General features: G+C 44.1%; 1 protein-coding gene across 3 annotated transcripts; it reads right to left on the bottom strand.

Moving 5' to 3' along the window:
• Positions 1 to 569: 569 nt before the first annotated feature.
• myzap (myocardial zonula adherens protein) lies at positions 570 to 14770 on the bottom strand. Of its 3 annotated transcripts, XM_035520952.1 has the most exons (15): positions 14606 to 14770; positions 13084 to 13246; positions 11143 to 11229; positions 7489 to 7581; positions 5609 to 5767; positions 5206 to 5298; positions 4962 to 5075; positions 4335 to 4487; positions 4058 to 4183; positions 2820 to 2948; positions 2629 to 2723; positions 2326 to 2437; positions 1940 to 2023; positions 1124 to 1230; positions 570 to 1025 (listed from the first exon to the last, which is right to left on the bottom strand). In XM_035520952.1, exons 2-15 carry the CDS (start codon positions 13147 to 13149, stop codon positions 665 to 667), a joined length of 1779 nt encoding a protein of 592 aa, XP_035376845.1. In that variant the 5' UTR covers positions 13150 to 13246; positions 14606 to 14770; the 3' UTR covers positions 570 to 664. The 3 variants fall into 3 exon arrangements, with proteins under 3 accessions (XP_035376845.1, XP_035376846.1, XP_035376844.1); XM_035520953.1 differs by lacking the exon at positions 14606 to 14770 and having other exon boundaries at positions 1124 to 1185; positions 13084 to 13523; XM_035520951.1 differs by lacking the exon at positions 14606 to 14770 and having other exon boundaries at positions 13084 to 13522.
• Positions 14771 to 16106: the final 1336 nt, after the last annotated feature.

Genomic DNA, 16106 nt, shown 5'->3' on the forward strand with positions numbered 1-16106 from the left:
ACGATAAACATAAACGTTACCGTATTTTATGCAGTGCTTTTATTTTTCTCCAACTGCTATTTATTGTTAGACAATATATTAAGAAAATCGCGCGGATAGTTTGAACTTTAATGTTTTCCCTCAAATTGGTAGATGTAGTGTTTTTGCCATTTGCCATTAACGTCTTCTAGAATATTCTTATTACACGGTTAGTAGTAACGGTTGAGTGCGCTAATTTGTTTCTCTATTGTACGATTATCTTAAGAAATATAGTCCACATCGCCCTCTTTATCTCATCTTGTGAAAATTATCCAACATGATTTCATTTGGCACTCAGCACATAAATGACGCTTTGTGTTACTGACCCAAATAATGTAACCACTATTGTTTGACAGGGGAAATATTAATACATCATAAAGGTTTATAATATGCACTCTGTTACACAAAATGATATTCAGATGTGACCGTGATTCAAAGCTAACGAAAATGTAAGAATAAAATAACATTACAACACGGAATAATTTCCATTTCTAACCATATTACTGTTTATATATATATATATATATATATATATATATATATATACACTTTGTAAACAAAGAAAAAGTGCATTAACATATACATATGTATACCCTTAAAATAAGTTATTCACAGATCAGAATGATTAGGAACAAATTGCAAATACTTAATTCACTTCACTTATGCCTATTTCATTCACTTTATATTTAGCTGAGAGTTCCATTAGCTTCATAAAAGGTGTGTGGATTCTCGAAGGACTCGATCTGCTTGGATTACTGTTGGAAGGTGACAGTTCTGAAACTGGAGACTTTGGTGACGCTGGTTCTTCACTATCAGACTGTGCTGGACTTGAATCCGATGCGTCTTCTCCAGGACTTGTTGCAGTCTGTTGGGTGTTTGAGGAGAGCATACTGCTATACTGCATAGGTGTATATTGTAGTAAACTGTATTCTAGTCTGCTCGGGGATCTAAGGGTTGGGGTAGTCCTGGACTGGATCAGTGATTTGTGGGACTCAGTGTCATTTTGCCTGTGAAGAACAACAGGAAATGATGAATCGAACAATAGGAAATGATGCAGTAGTGTTCCCTTTAATATCCAATGGCAATCTGATCTGGCATTCATTACCTAACTGGCAGGTCACAGCCAACTCCGACCTCTTTGGTGAGTGGTTTATTCTCAGTTACACTCTGTACAGACATAAAATACTTCAGCTTGTCTTCAAACTCATTATTCTAGAAGAAGGAGCAGAGCACAGCATGCAGTCAGACCAGAGAAGAGTGGACAAGCAGAGTCATCAGACAAGCACCATCACAGTTCTTGTCCATAGAAGCAATCCATGCTAAATCCATAATGTGGTTCTATGCTGTGAAGTTGGTTTGGAGACATCAGCTATCATTTACCAGTCATGGAAAAGCAAGCTGAAACAAGCTAGCTGTAGAGGGCGTGTGAATTGGAAAATGTTCCAATCCCCCACTTAATAAAAATTTGTGAGTGGGGCACACTTAATGTAGCAAAAACAAGAGTTATTCCATTTTAACCCAAATTTACAATGTTTGGATTTAGGTAGACTTAGTTAATGTTTCTCAATCCAGTCTTTGGGATCCACAAGACCAAATTTGTCCTTATCTGTGCCAATGATTTAGCGTTTATAATGGCTTCTTGTCCAACAGCTACAAAGTGTCTGGCAAATGTAGTATAAATTCCACCAAACATCACAGTTTTAAAAAAGGCAACACCTTCTGTTTTGCATGCTGCTTAGGAGCAAAGTACTGAGAAATGGCAGTAAAAAGAAACTTAGCACGGCGCCTAGCAGCCCCAAAACGGTGACAGGTTTCAGTGAGTCCCCAGCATTCTCCTCAGAGCCATTCCTTGCATGTTGAGAGAACCCCGGGCGACAGGCAATGAAAAGCGGCCCCACAGAGGTTCCTGTTCTGCTTTTACCTCACACTCCACAATTGCTATCCTGTCCAGCAGCTCTGAAATGTACATGTCCTTCTGGGCCACACTAGCTCTGAGCGTCTCCACCTGAGTAAAAGCCATTGACCAGATGATCACATTAATAAAACCATCAGACAATAAACTGAGACTATATTATGATTACACAATATGCACATGCAGGAAAAATATGCTTTTGGATTTATTTGCAACATATTCCATTTTCAGAATGCATGTCAATTATGCCAAGTAACCAGTCTTTTTGCATAAATTTCCTACTGGTATACGTTTATAAATATTTGTTGTGTACACACACTTCCATTATAATGAACATTATAGCACAAGCCCTAATGGAAGCCCTCCATGGAAAGGGTCTCTATAGAAAGTCTCACCTCTTCAATCATGGTTTTGACCTTCCTCTGCTGGCAGAACACCATGTCATTCAAGTGCTTTATCCTCTCTTTCAGGTCTGAAGTTGCCTTCTGTAACTGCAACTGCTCAGTCCTGGGAAAGGACACACTCCACTATCAGAACCATGATAAAAATGATGTAAACAGAATTTCCCACTAGCCATTCTTCTAGTGGAGGCTACCAGAAACCATTGTGTTAATACCAGCATGTACTTGTCTTATGAAATGGCAACATCACAAAGCCTCTGAGTACTTGTCGTAAAAATCACATCAGTCTGTGCTTACTTTTTCATGCCACCTGAATCTGTTTGGTCTCCATTTTCCAAACTCCGTAAACGCTTTTCACAGTCACACAGCTTCTGGGTTAGCTCACCCTTTTCCTGCAAAAATGCAAACAGGAGCAATCCCCCGTTACGGCACCCATATAATGCTGGGGATGAGGTGACTGACAGTAGGCAGAGTCCAGCGGTGCTCACCTGGGCCATGCAGTCCAAGAGGCGCTCCACCTCGCTGATCCTCTGGTCCCTTTCGGCGATCTTTGCCTCGGCGAGCCTCATGTTCCTCTCAGCTTCCTCTAGCCGACACGTGTAGTCCTCCAGTTGCGCCTACGGCCGATCAGAGCAGATAGCATTCATATTCGCTCAAGATCTTTGTGCTTTTTTTTAATGGAGCATTGGAATCCTCGGGTACCGTATGAACTTCAATTTCAGTGGATGTTTTGACATGCCCCATCAAAATTGCATCAGCTGTCTCAAAACATACTTCTATGTGCCACTAGGGGGCGCATACAACTGTCGTAAGGATTATGTTCCTGTGATCATTAAACTAGTTATTTGGTTAAAATAGTGTGGTTGTAAGTTAGGTATGGTATCACTGTGCTTCTGCAAGTTAAATGCATAGTCTTCAATGTGGTTCTGTGGTTTGAATGCATACTTACTGGTGTGGTTGTGTAACTTTTATTCATGTAGTCTATGCAAGTTCAAAGTGCAGTTATCAGTGAGGTTGTGTAAGTTAAAAGGGTTGTTTTTAAGTGTGTGGGGAAGCACTGTGGCTGTGTGTATGGACAGCTTCAGTCTCCTGTGCGTGTAGAAGCACTGTGGTTGTGTGTACCCTAAGAGCTTCAGTCTCCTGTGCGTGTAGAAGCACTGTGGTTGTGTGTACCCTAAGAGCTTCAGTCTCCTGTGTGTGTAGAAGCACTGTGGTTGTGTGTACCCTAAGAGCTTCAGTCTCCTGTGTGTGTAGAAGCACTCTGGCTGTGTGTATGGACAGCTTCAGTCTCCTGTGTGTGTAGAAGCACTGTGGTTGTGTGTACCCTAAGAGCTTCAGTCTCCTGTGTGTGTAGAAGCACTGTGGCTGCGTGTATGGACAGCTTCAGTCTCCTGTGCGTGTAGAAGCACTGTGGTTGTGTGTACCCTAAGAGCTTCAGTCTCCTGTGCGTGTAGAAGCACTGTGGTTGTGTGTACCCTAAGAGCTTCAGTCTCCTGTGTGTGTAGAAGCACTGTGGCTGCGTGTATGGACAGCTTCAGTCTCCTGTGCATGTAGAAGCACTGTGGTTGTGTGTACCCTAAGAGCTTCAGTCTCCTGTGCGTGTAGAAGCACTGTGGTTGTGTGTACCCTAAGAGCTTCAGTCTCCTGTGTGTGTAGAAGCACTCTGGCTGTGTGTATGGACAGCTTCAGTCTCCTGTGCGTGTAGAAGCACTGTGGTTGTGTGTACCCTAAGAGCTTCAGTCTCCTGTGCGTGTTTCCTCTGAAGCTCCTGCAGCTTCTCCTCATACTCCCGCTGGAGCTTGGCGTTCATCTCCCTCAGAGCTCGAGCACTGGCCTCCCGGTTGGCCTCCACCTACACACCACCCCCACACAAATCCATATGCACAGAAAGTGTGTAAACATCACTGTGAACGTGTGCACGCACGCAAGCCGCTATGCACACTTGTATAAAGGTGAACCAGCATTTTAATTCTGCTGGCTGCTCTGTGCATTTGTGTGCGCACCTGTTCTTTCAGCTCACGGTTTTCGGCTTGGGCAACGATGAGTTGCTTCTCTCGCTCTCTCAGTCTCTGTTCGGTCTTCTCGAAGGAAGCGCGGAGGGCTCTCATCTCCTCCCGGCTCCCCACACGGCCCTGACAGGTCTCCAGCAGGGACTTCTGCAACGACCCCCAGAAAGGGCCACGGCCCTCAGCACACGCTTACCCATACCCCCTGGAACGCTGCGCAGTGCTCCCCAGTACATCAAAAGGATCCTGCATATGTACACACACTCATGTGACACTGACCTAATTACTGCAAGTGCTGATTTGTGCCCAGAGCAGCCTGGGAATGGCTGTGATAAAGCCTGTGGGTGCTCCTCTATGGCTTTTGTGTGGCTAAAGATATTTGATTCACTGGATAATGTGTAGCCTGCCAGACTGGTTAAGCTTTCTCTCCCAAGTAATCTCACTTTCAGCAATTGTGTCAACATGCTGAAGTGGCTATATTTAAAAAAAGAAAAAAAAGTGTCATTCGCAGTGTCATTCGCAGTGCCAACATGTCCATGACGGAGTCATTCGCAGTGCCAAAGTGTCAATCGCAGTGAAACGGATTTGTTGCTCTGGCCGGAGGACGCGGTGTCGATCGTGTACCTGCAGGTCGATGTTGGCCGATATGAGGGAGCTGTTCATCTGGTCGAAACTGTCCAGAGCCGCCTGTCCCATCCTCACTTCCGCCTCCAGGTAGAGTTTCTGGGAGTTGGCCAACTGCAAAGCACACAGACGGAGCATCATGCTGGATTAGCAAACACGACTTCCAAACAGAATCCGATTGACCTAGCGAAAGAGGACCTATGTGGCTTTTGATAAGAAAGCCTGGCATTCCTTAGGTTCTCACCTTCAGGTCCTGGGAGAGTTTCTGGATTGATTGTTGCATCCCCCCAAACTGGCCATACATTCGCTCTCTGACCTTCTCCAGGGAATCGCGCACCTGCAAGACAAATGTCACTCTTTCCTGTCTCTATTTCCTATTAGATTGCACCTTTCTTTGGAAATTAAGCCACCTGTATTGTAACATGGATAATAATAGTGGTAACACTAGATGCAGAGTTAGTAGTCAGTATAATAAAGGCATAAAATATCTGATTTGCTTGAGACGTGTACTCTTATGTACCAATATACAGTATACTGGGGACAAACTTGGGGCAGGTTTACAGCATGTGTTTATTTCTTAGACTCCAAAAATAATCTGTTTAACCCTCAGTGTGTCGCGCCTCCCCCGACTCCGTGCTTGTACTCACATCGCGGATGTACCTCATCTCGTCCCTCAGGTGGCTGACGGGCCAGTCGCGCGCCGTCATTTCCTGCTGTTGGTGGTCTCCCGTGAGCTGCACCACACCGAACACTCTGGGCTCTGACATCGGGCCCCGCTCTACGCCATCGCTCACGCTGCCGTAGGGCTGAAGAAGACAACACCGCACGGGTCAAATTTCCGTGGCCGGCCGTGTGTGCGCACGCACTCTTATGCACGAGCATGAGCACCCGGGGGACTTAGACACTCTGGGAAATGTGTGTTTTTGCTGGTGTGACGGGCAGAGGTGGGCCTCTGCAGATGCACGCTCAGATGTCCTGCATATGCGCTATGATGCCGACTGCTCATATCCATAGCTTGGAAAATGGGCAGTGACAAAAAAAAAGTCCCATGCAGTGGTGTAGTGTTTCAGCAAAGCAGCCAGCAGCACTGTGTGTGTGTGTCTGTGTGTGTGTGTGTGTGTGTGTGTGTGTGTGTGTGTGTCTGTGTGTGTGTGTCTGTGTCTGTGTGTGTGTGTCTGTGTCTGTGTGTGTGTGTGTCTGTGTCTGTGTGTCTGTGTCTGTGTGTGTGTCTGTGTCTGTGTGTGTGTGTCTGTGTGTGTGTCTGTCTGTGTGTGTGTCTGTCTGTGTGTGTGTGTGTGTGTCTGTGTGTGTGTGTCTGTGTGTCTGTGCGTGTGTCTGTGTCTGTGTGTGTGTCTGTGTGTGTGTGTCTGTGTGTGTGTGTGTCTGTGTGTGTGTCTGTGTGTGTGTGTGTGTGTGTGTGTGTCTGTGTGTGTCTGTGTGTGTGTCTGTGTGTGTGTCTGTGTGTGTGTGTGTGTGTGTGTGTGTGTGTCTGTGTGTGTGTTGTGTCTGTGTGTGTCTGTGTGTGTGTCTGTGTGTGTGTGTGTGTGTCTGTGTGTGTGTCTGTGTGTGTGTGTGTCTGTGTGTGTGTCTGTGTGCGCAGCTGTGCTGCTCCTTGCCTCCCGGGCCCAGAGTCTCGGCTACGCAGCCACCATGCAAACGGAGAAGAAAGGTAGATGGCTTAAGACATACCTGTCGCCAGTACTGATAATAGCACGGACAGCTCTGGCATTCTGAATGTGAAAGCATCATAACTATGTTGGCTAGTATACATGGCACCCATATTGCCCTTTTAGTCTTCACCGACCACTCAATTCAGTTCGCGAAACGATTGTCGAGTTTCTGGTGAGTCAGGTCACGAGAGAGCACAGAAAACAACAACAGGCAACGGCTGTTCGCAGAAGACGCCAGTGTATGATATGTGTAGACAGCGAAAGCCTCAGTGTTGAGCCAACATCTGCAGAGTCGTGTTAACTCATACAGTGTTCATCTGTGTCCTGGTGGACTTCACTGCACACCTCCAACATGCAAATGCGCATTTCCATGACTGGATAGAGGAATACCTTAAGAGTAGCTCAGTACATGCATATTTTTACTTATGTCATTACTTCTAAAGACCTGACTGATTTGCACAGCCATTTCACTGATGAAAAGGCCATAAACTAATCAGGCAGAGAAACTTCATCTCCTGCTCTCTGGGATAATAAATACCACTAACTTAAACACGAATGGTGAAACCTCACACCTGAGTTCAACCACTGACACTGTTGGCAATTTAGTTCATATTACTCAGCTACATCCTACTGGCACCGAGCCACTTCTGCCGCCTGAGGCAAGGAGTTGGATCGCGTGCGTTGGAGCACACGTATGATACCAGCAGGTGAAGAATGCCTGGTTGTCTCTGAAACCAAGCAGACAATGGGAGGATTGAGAAACTACATCGTAAAAAACGACGCCTGAACCATTTTCCATTCCAAGTTAATGCAACTCTGTACGCAGCTGCGTTTGGGGTGCGGAACTGAAGGCGCACCTTGTCGTCCACGGGTGACTCCCGGCCTTGCGGACTCTCTCTCTGCACGAGGCCATTCTTCCTCATCCAGGAACTGTTGACCATCTTCCCTTCCTGAAACACAAATGCACAGAGGTGCGTGTTAGCTCATTGTCCAGCGAGCGCCAGACTTGACAATGTCCCTGAAAACCACGCAGCTGCCAGGTGTGCGGAGCCTTGAAATTCTAAATCAGGTACAAAACGTGACACAGTAGCTATTTTTGCACATCACATAGATTTGTCATTTTAAAAGTGTAAAACGAGTCGAAGCCTGTAGCGGATTATCATTTAAAGAGGATGATCCATACAGGGCTTTGTAGTGAAAACTATGTAAATGTAAATGTTCTGCATCCCTGCAACATGAAAACAGAAGGTGGTAGGAATAATCAAATCCATGTGTTTGCAGAGATCCAGGAAGTGGTATTCCCCATGTACATATTTTCATACAACAGTAAGTAGTTTCGCATAGTTGCCACGCCCCTTTTTGTATTACTTCCAGCACAATTTAGAAAGGAAAAAGCAAAATTCCATAGAAAAATCTTATATAGTAATGAGCACAAAGTAAAAACCAAACACCCAACATCTCTTAGCATTCCCAAATATAAAGACAGTGGCATTCCAGTGAAGACACAATATTTTGTCTTGTGAGTTTCCTACCAGAGTCTGCTAATTAGCTCTCAAAACACAAAGAGGATGTATAGCCATATCTCGTGAAGATAAGAGAACAATGAAGGCAGTGTTATTCAGCCTCCTACGCTGGATATCACAGTCCCCTGAACATGGCTTACAAAGGGCAGTGTTACACAGAAACCAATATGACTGGCTCTCACCAGGCAGGGGTAATCTAAAAGACATCAGCTGATCAATGTAAATCAAAATGTCCTCAAAGAACCTACACAGAACACCACTGATACTTCCAACAATATTGTGTGTGTCTCTTTTTTTTTTTTTTTGGTGGTGATTTTGTGAAACAGGAGAACAAAGCTTTTAACAGATGGCAATTAGAAGTTTGATCTTCGGAGCCTTGAGACGGTACTTCCTAACATCCCTGATGTAACCTCAGACAGACAGATACATTTTTTTTTATCCTACATCACAAACAAAATCCATCTACCAGTCTGATGAATAATATACAAAGTATTGCAAAGCTGATCAGATCTGCAAATACTGCATTTCTTATATTTACACCAGCAATTATTTATTAATAATAATTAATAAATGGTTATTTAGGCAACCCTGCTGATGAAGTCTCTTGATAAAGTTCCACTGTACGTGTAACAGGCTTAGCTATGCTCCACAGACGGCTCTCTGTAGCCGCTCTATTCATGGGCAACAGGTGGTGTTCACCCTAGCAGAACGTTCAAGCTGACCTGACAACCCACGTACAGTTTCTGTTAAGGGGGGGTTTGGCTGAGAGAAGCTGATCTCAGATCAGTCTGAAAGGGTGGCTTCTAGCCAGAGTGAAGCAGCTGTAATCGACTCCGTTCAAGCCATGTGTGGCCCCCTCTCACGCATAGGATTGGATTACCAAACACACCCCTTTTTAATTTCTTTGGTGATCACTCTCAATTTGTCATTGTTGCATTAGTAACCATATAGCTGTTATAACAGCACACAGCTCCCTTCTCCTCCTCTACAGCTATCTTGTCTTGCCTGTTTCTTCACTTTGTGCGTCTTTTTTTCGTCACAGGGACTTGTCATTCTCCCTGTCCCGGTTTCAAGCCGGTGGCTGCGTCACAGATAATCACAGCCTGTTTGAAGGCCCTGTTTTGTTTTGGTTACCTTTATGCACTGAAGGCTAAAATTAATTTTAAATGCAATTATGGAACACCCATGTAAGTTTATGAAATGCAGCCCATTCCACACTCATGAACAGACTTGTACGAAACGAAGAGGTTCTGTGATTGATGTTCTAAACTGCTACACATACTTAAGTTTTAGGTAAATCTAAGAATTAAGCTGTTCACACTCACGGTTCTTCTCAGAGAGAGCAGAGACACACATTCTCCCTCATCTGACCAGGTCTACAGGTCCTTTCTTACAGGTCTACAGAAGCCTACAGACCCTGGTGCAATAAAAAGACTTAATCAACACAGCTACGCACTATACACTCTCAGAGGCAGCAGGGATCTTATTATAGCAGACAAGGCTTTTGTTCCCAGACATCCAGCCCTCTCTACAGGGGGCTCCCACAGGAAGTGTGGATCAGTGGTCCCCAACCCTTCTCCTGCAGTTCTGCTTTCCTGTCAAGTTACACTCCGACACAAAATTCTGAAGACCCCCCCCCAAAAACTATTTCCTTGTAAACTTGGAAAAAAGGCTGACTAGTTGGAGCAGGTGTGAGGGATAAGGGTTTGAACTTGCTGGTTGGTACGCACTCCTCGCACTCCTGTAAATGAAGACACCGGCGTCAGCATCGGTCTCATTGTGTAGCTGCCTCTCTGGGTTAGAGCACAGCTGTTGTCCCTACACACCGCTGCCATGGACACGGGGACGGGGCCTAAGAATATTCAGCGCCTATCAGAGCAATAGTCGAAACCCCATGCAGTTATCAGTGGAACGCTGAGGATAAAGTGGAGTGGGGGGAGGAGAACTCCAAGCCATGGTACAGAGAACACACACACACACACACACACACACACACACACACACACACACACACACACACACACACACACACACACACACAAACAGGCGCCACACTGACCCTGTTCTAGTCAGTGTTATAATCACTACCTCTCGCTAGGCACACTGTTATGCTCTTTAGAACACACACTTATCCTTCAGACTGACCACAACATTTGTAAATATGTTCTGTAAACAAGAATGTTCTGCCTCAGTCAGCTCAATTACACGCACCCGAACTGCCGTAATACAACAATGTGCTTCAGAGTATGTAGTACAGTCATGTGAGTGTGAGGGGACAATTGACAATACCCTTCACTGCTCTTCTTTCACAAAGTCCACATTACTACAGGTACAGTTACAACTAAAAGTAAAAAAGAATGCATGCACGCTGCACAGCAGGCTCCCTGTAACATAGCAGCCTTGTTGACAGTTTGTACGTGTGTGTTTTATCAGTAAGGGGACACGGTCCACAATGTGAAAGGAGCAAAGGGGAGACCTGTTCTTTGCTTTATCGTTTACACACCGATTACACCATTCAGAGAGCAGTTCCTCTTGGTATGTATGTACGCACCACACCCATAACTGCAAGGACGAGCACAGTAAATCTCCAAGGCTATGGCTTTCCTTTTGTTTTTCAAACACTTCATGGGTGTACATGGGTGTGCTGCTTCTTTATGGAGAAAGTGATGTTGAAATTGGGTGACAGGAAATCGAAGGACAGAGTAGCAAAAAAAAAAAAAAGAGAGGTCAATCGTTGTGAGATAGCTGACCAATAACGTGGCAGCGTTTGCTTGTCTTCACGGAGCCAGCGTGGATGATTCTGTTCATGATTTAGTGTCCGATGATCTCACACTGTATCACATCATCCATCGGTTCTGGCAAACCCATTAGAAACATGAACAAAAGCAAGAAGGGAACATTTTATTGTGATGTAACCAAAGGAAGAAGAGAATGGGGTGCCTTCCCAGCTGTGCCGATTTCTGTGAAGAGGAAGACGGAGACACCTACGGAATGTGGAGGTCCCTTCGTCCTCTCATTCTGTCGGCTAGAGCTGTCCTCAGGTCGCAGGGTCAGTCTGAGACGCCTAATTCCCCTCTAACAATTCAGTAAAAAAAAAACAACACGTGAAAAACAAATTAGTAAAAATCTAAATCATTAGTCAAAGGCGCAAATATATTGACACAACTAAACCTTCTCTCTCTAAACACAACTTAACCAGACAAGTAAGCATTTTTCTTAACATCTGTGCTATTTTTATTAGTACCCTTGTCATGAAATATTCCAACACTGTGAAGGACAGCGGACATATTAAATTGTGGGGGGAAAAAAAAAACGTACAAGATTTTCTTGAAACAGTGACAACATTCAGAGCCATGAGACTAAATTTGCTGCAGGGAACATCATCTAGAATACCACCTAGAATTTTCTGAGAATTTTATCAAAATGCCAGATCTGTGTTTCCGTGAAAATTGGGCCTGGTCCATAATTTTAAAGCCAAAATATTTTGGTAAGCTATACTTTTTAGAGGTTCAGTTCCACTGGATATTAACTAGAGTTCAGTAATTTTTCATTTTTTCCATTCTATTATCAGGTAATTCAGTAATAAATCATGTAGATTGTGGAATGTGCATTACATTGTTGATGCATATGATAGCTGTGTTTACAAGATTCCGGTGCCACTGGTCTGGTTTCAGTCTATAGTACATTCAGCGACATTCCCTTTTTTCTTCTCCCTTCAACTCTCATTGGCAAATCCTTGGGAGAAAATTCTGTTCTTTCTGTTACTACCCTTAACATCTTTATCAGTAATTCTTACATCAATAGGGATTATTAGAAAATTCTGACAAATTTGAAAAATATTAAACTAATATGGATAACTTAAATAGATAAATAAATGAAACATTATTAGAGAAATCATCATTACCAAAAATGCAGAGAGACCTGACATGCTTGTGTAAACGTGAAAAGTGAGGCAGGGTTCGATTTTTCTGAGCTGGAAGCAGGCCATTGTTTATATGTTTCAGCAGCCCGGTGTCACAGGAAGGGGGGGAGTCATGAGTGTTAGAAGAAAATAAGGCACATACATCGGTAATTGTCTCCAACCACGGATTCACAGCTCCTCGAGGAGTCCTGCAGGAGCGAGTCTTTGTGTGTTCTTGGAATGAGACTGGTAAAGGGTAACTGCAACGACTCCGGTGCGTGTGTGGGTTCACTCTAACTGACTCCACCTTGGCTTACGGCACAAACAGCCTACGCCTTGCAGGCTAATAAGGGGTGGTTTCGTATGCATACAGTAGTCAATACTTGACAAACAACACGTCATACCGCCAGTTCCTAATTAAACAAAGTGCCTCCTGAGTCCTTCTGACATTTCATCTAAAAATATTTTATATAAAATCAAAAATCTCCACTCACTTCTGAAAAGGAGAAGCATAATTTGCAAAGATTGAAACTGACATTATCTACAACTTTAGCGACAGTCATGAAACACTATTGTCAATTGTCTTTTTGGTCTTTGTTGATTTTATGTGGCTTAGTTGAGAGGCTTTGTGTTGATTAGCTGTATAGAGGACTCTCAGGAGCAGCCGAGGAAGGCTGCAGTCAATTCAATGCCAGGCACTGATAAAATAAACATGACCGGCCTCTGGCCCTCAGGCAGGCGACTCTTATTACAGCCCCGATGTGCTAAACATATCCCTGAGCTGACATAGAAACTAGAGGATGATTAACCCTAATGTGTAAGGGGTGTTAAAATGTAGCCCAAAGGGTGAGAGACAGCTGGAGAGAGAGGATTCGGGAAACAGATGCAGGGGGTGGGGGGGGGGGGGGTACAGACAAACAAACAAACAGACCCTAGAGCTCACGGCCAGGTTCCCGACGCCTGTGCGGATGGGCAAGAGAGTGAGAGAGGCAGGTGATTGGACAGCCGAGGGCCCCCATACCCCTTACCTCATGCTCCTGTTCCAGGGTAGCGGTGGTGGTGGTCAAGGAGCCTGGTGTGCCGATTCGCATCATGTCTCCACGTCACGGTCGTGCTCTTGGAGCACGACGGGCACACGCGCGCACACACTCGCAGATATCAGCAGCTGCTGCCGCCGTAGGCTCCTCGCCACTGAAAGAGTGAGAGGGAGGGAAAAAAAAAGTTGCCCTCGATCAACAGTCCCGCTCTAGAATTCCTTTCTACGGAAGAATGGAGAGAAAGGGAGAGAGTTCAAAAAAAGGCCCGGTATTCCAGCGTGCATATTAGGCTGAGGAAATGCAATCCTCCCCGCTATGGAAAGGAAGTCCAGAGTAACAGTGTTCCATGCAGGCACAGGCACACACACACACACACACACACACACACACACCCCCACACACGTGCACACCCACACACAGGCAGGCTCCTCCTGACAGGGAGGGAGGGACGGAAGAAGTGAGCATGACAGAGAAAGTAAGAGGAGGGCAGAGTGAGAGAGAGGGGGCTGAGAGAAAGAGCACGTCAGAGCAAACTATGCGGGCCCAGCCTCTCACTGGACCGGTCAGTCTACATTTCACTTAGTTGTCTAGCTCCTCCCTCCTGCCCGGGGTTCAGTCCTTTGGTCCTCTCCTGACTACTACTGCCACCACCACTGATAGAGCGCCCTTGAATAGCACGCCCAGGGCCAAGGATATGCTACACCTGTGTGGAATCAGCACATCCTGGCAGAAACAGAGAGGCTTTGCTCTTTTGCCATTGTGGAATCATGTTCATTTGTTACTAAAGTGTTATGGGCCCGTAAATATATTTGGTTGGGAAAATGTTGATTATGTTGGGATGTTGATGAGCCTTGTTTTTGCAGCCAAATAAATGTGTACAGTACAATATTTCAAAGAATTGTTGACAGCTTGTTGACAGCATAACAAAAAATAAACATTTAACAAAAATAAATTAATTAAATTAAACATTTATGTCATTCAAGTCTAATACAAATTGTTCCCAGTTTCAGTATGATCAAACATTGTCATCCGAAAGAACGTTGTCATAGTCACTGAAGAAGTTACCAAGAGTTTAACATATGAATAAGTTATTGAACGCTATGATTTTGTTGACATACTAAAGACATGTTATTTTAAACAAGATGGTTAATAATTAACTATTCATCAAACAAAGTACATTGTGGAGCTGAAGAATTATTAACCAGATCTTTTTTGTTGTTGTTGCTGTTTTGTTTTGTTGCTGTTTGTTGCTAACCATTTATGTTAGTAAATCCGCAACAGGAGGAATACTTCGAAATACGATTTTGCATATTTAAATCCACAAAGTCTGTCACTGTTCTCATACCAACAGTGACATGTGTTATGTCCCGTTAACATTCAGCACATATTTCCCTTTTTACCTTCAAAGTAAATGTTATGTGCAAAAGGGATAAACAACCGTTAAGTAATAAACAGGAAGACAATGCACTTTAGGCGAAATGCGCATTTAAGAAATCAGCCTACATGTTCCCACCTGCAAGAGGTATCAGTAAACCACGACGTCCGGCACCTATTGGTAGGTTCACAACCTTCCAGCAGGGCTGTGTGTTTATAGACATCAAATGGAAACCCTGAATTACTGCCAAACTGTGCACCGTCTGTGTCATCCCATTGTTCTAGTCGTGGAGTTTATGACTTCACTGGTCATACTAGAAGTGCAGGATTCCCGAGAGGCAGCGTGGAGTTGAGGAGGAGGGGAGGCTCCGGGCTTTCGCGGGGAAAAGCCAAATGCCATCACCACCATCACCAAAGCTTCAGTGAGGAGTCCATCTTTAACAGCGGTTTCGCTGACTAATACGTTACTGCCCACACAAGCTGCACGCGAAACTGCCCCATAGCACCATATTAAATAGTATGGCAAAAATAGTAAGCCATTTCCGTGCACTGTCCAAAATAGACCAAGAGAACATTGTCCTAAAATAGCAATATAGTCATTTGTGCATGACGTATTAGTGCAGTGTTTGCTCTGATCAGGTTATTCACGCGGTCAGTGACAAGGGCTATAACCAAGATCAAAGGTTTATGCTGTAGAAAATGTGATCTAGGTTACTTTATATAAAATACCAACCTAAACCACACTACTGAATATGTGTAGGGCTAGTACATTTTCTAATCGCCTTTATTTAATTACTATTTCATTGTTTTATTGTTTTATCTCTCGTTTTCCTAGATTTTTTAAACATATTTATTCACGTCTTTTAACTCTTATTATGGCTTGTGTAGAGCCTTTTTTCACATCATTCATTCCCCATCACTATTATAATTTTGATACCTTTCCACAGATTTGACTCCTATTTAGATGGCTATTTAACTTTTTATTCATTTGGCTAATTTATTCACCAATTTATTTTAAACTGAAAATACACACTATAATGTATACATTAATTTAGTGTGTGCTTTCACACTGGTTTTAATCACCAATCATTTTTTTAAAGAGGCCCTACACAAAATAATTCCATAACACGGGGTTGGGGATTGTCGACTGTGCCCAAGTTACACAATACGCAGCGATACTTTAGGACACAACTTCCCCCCAATCACCCAGTGTGAGTATTACAAGTGGGGGAGATTATTGAACCGCTGTCTAAGGTCTACGCGAGTTTTTGTTGGGGCAGATTCACATATGTAAAAGGTTCAATGTTTAAAGTGAGGCTGCACAGAAGCTGGTAGACCATACCACAGTCTTCTCATAGCTCACTACAGCCCATTCACAAGATGTTTGGGAAACGCAGACACATACACTAAGGTCGAGAAGTCAGTATAATAACAAGAACATGGGGATTTGGAGCTGGGATCATAATTCACCACTCAGGAGAACAATTTGGCTTCGAACTGCTTCACTACGGTCCTATGACATTGTCTCTTACTGGTGGAAAATGTTTTGTTTCAGAAGTCCTTCAAAGTCAAAGCACCAGTAGTAGCGATGATGTCTTACATTAGTCATTAAGAGACACCTAACTCCAGAAGGTTTAGAG

This window comes from Electrophorus electricus, chromosome 21 (genome assembly GCF_013358815.1).
Source record: "Electrophorus electricus isolate fEleEle1 chromosome 21, fEleEle1.pri, whole genome shotgun sequence".
In the NCBI taxonomy this organism is placed as follows: Eukaryota; Metazoa; Chordata; class Actinopteri; order Gymnotiformes; family Gymnotidae; genus Electrophorus; species Electrophorus electricus.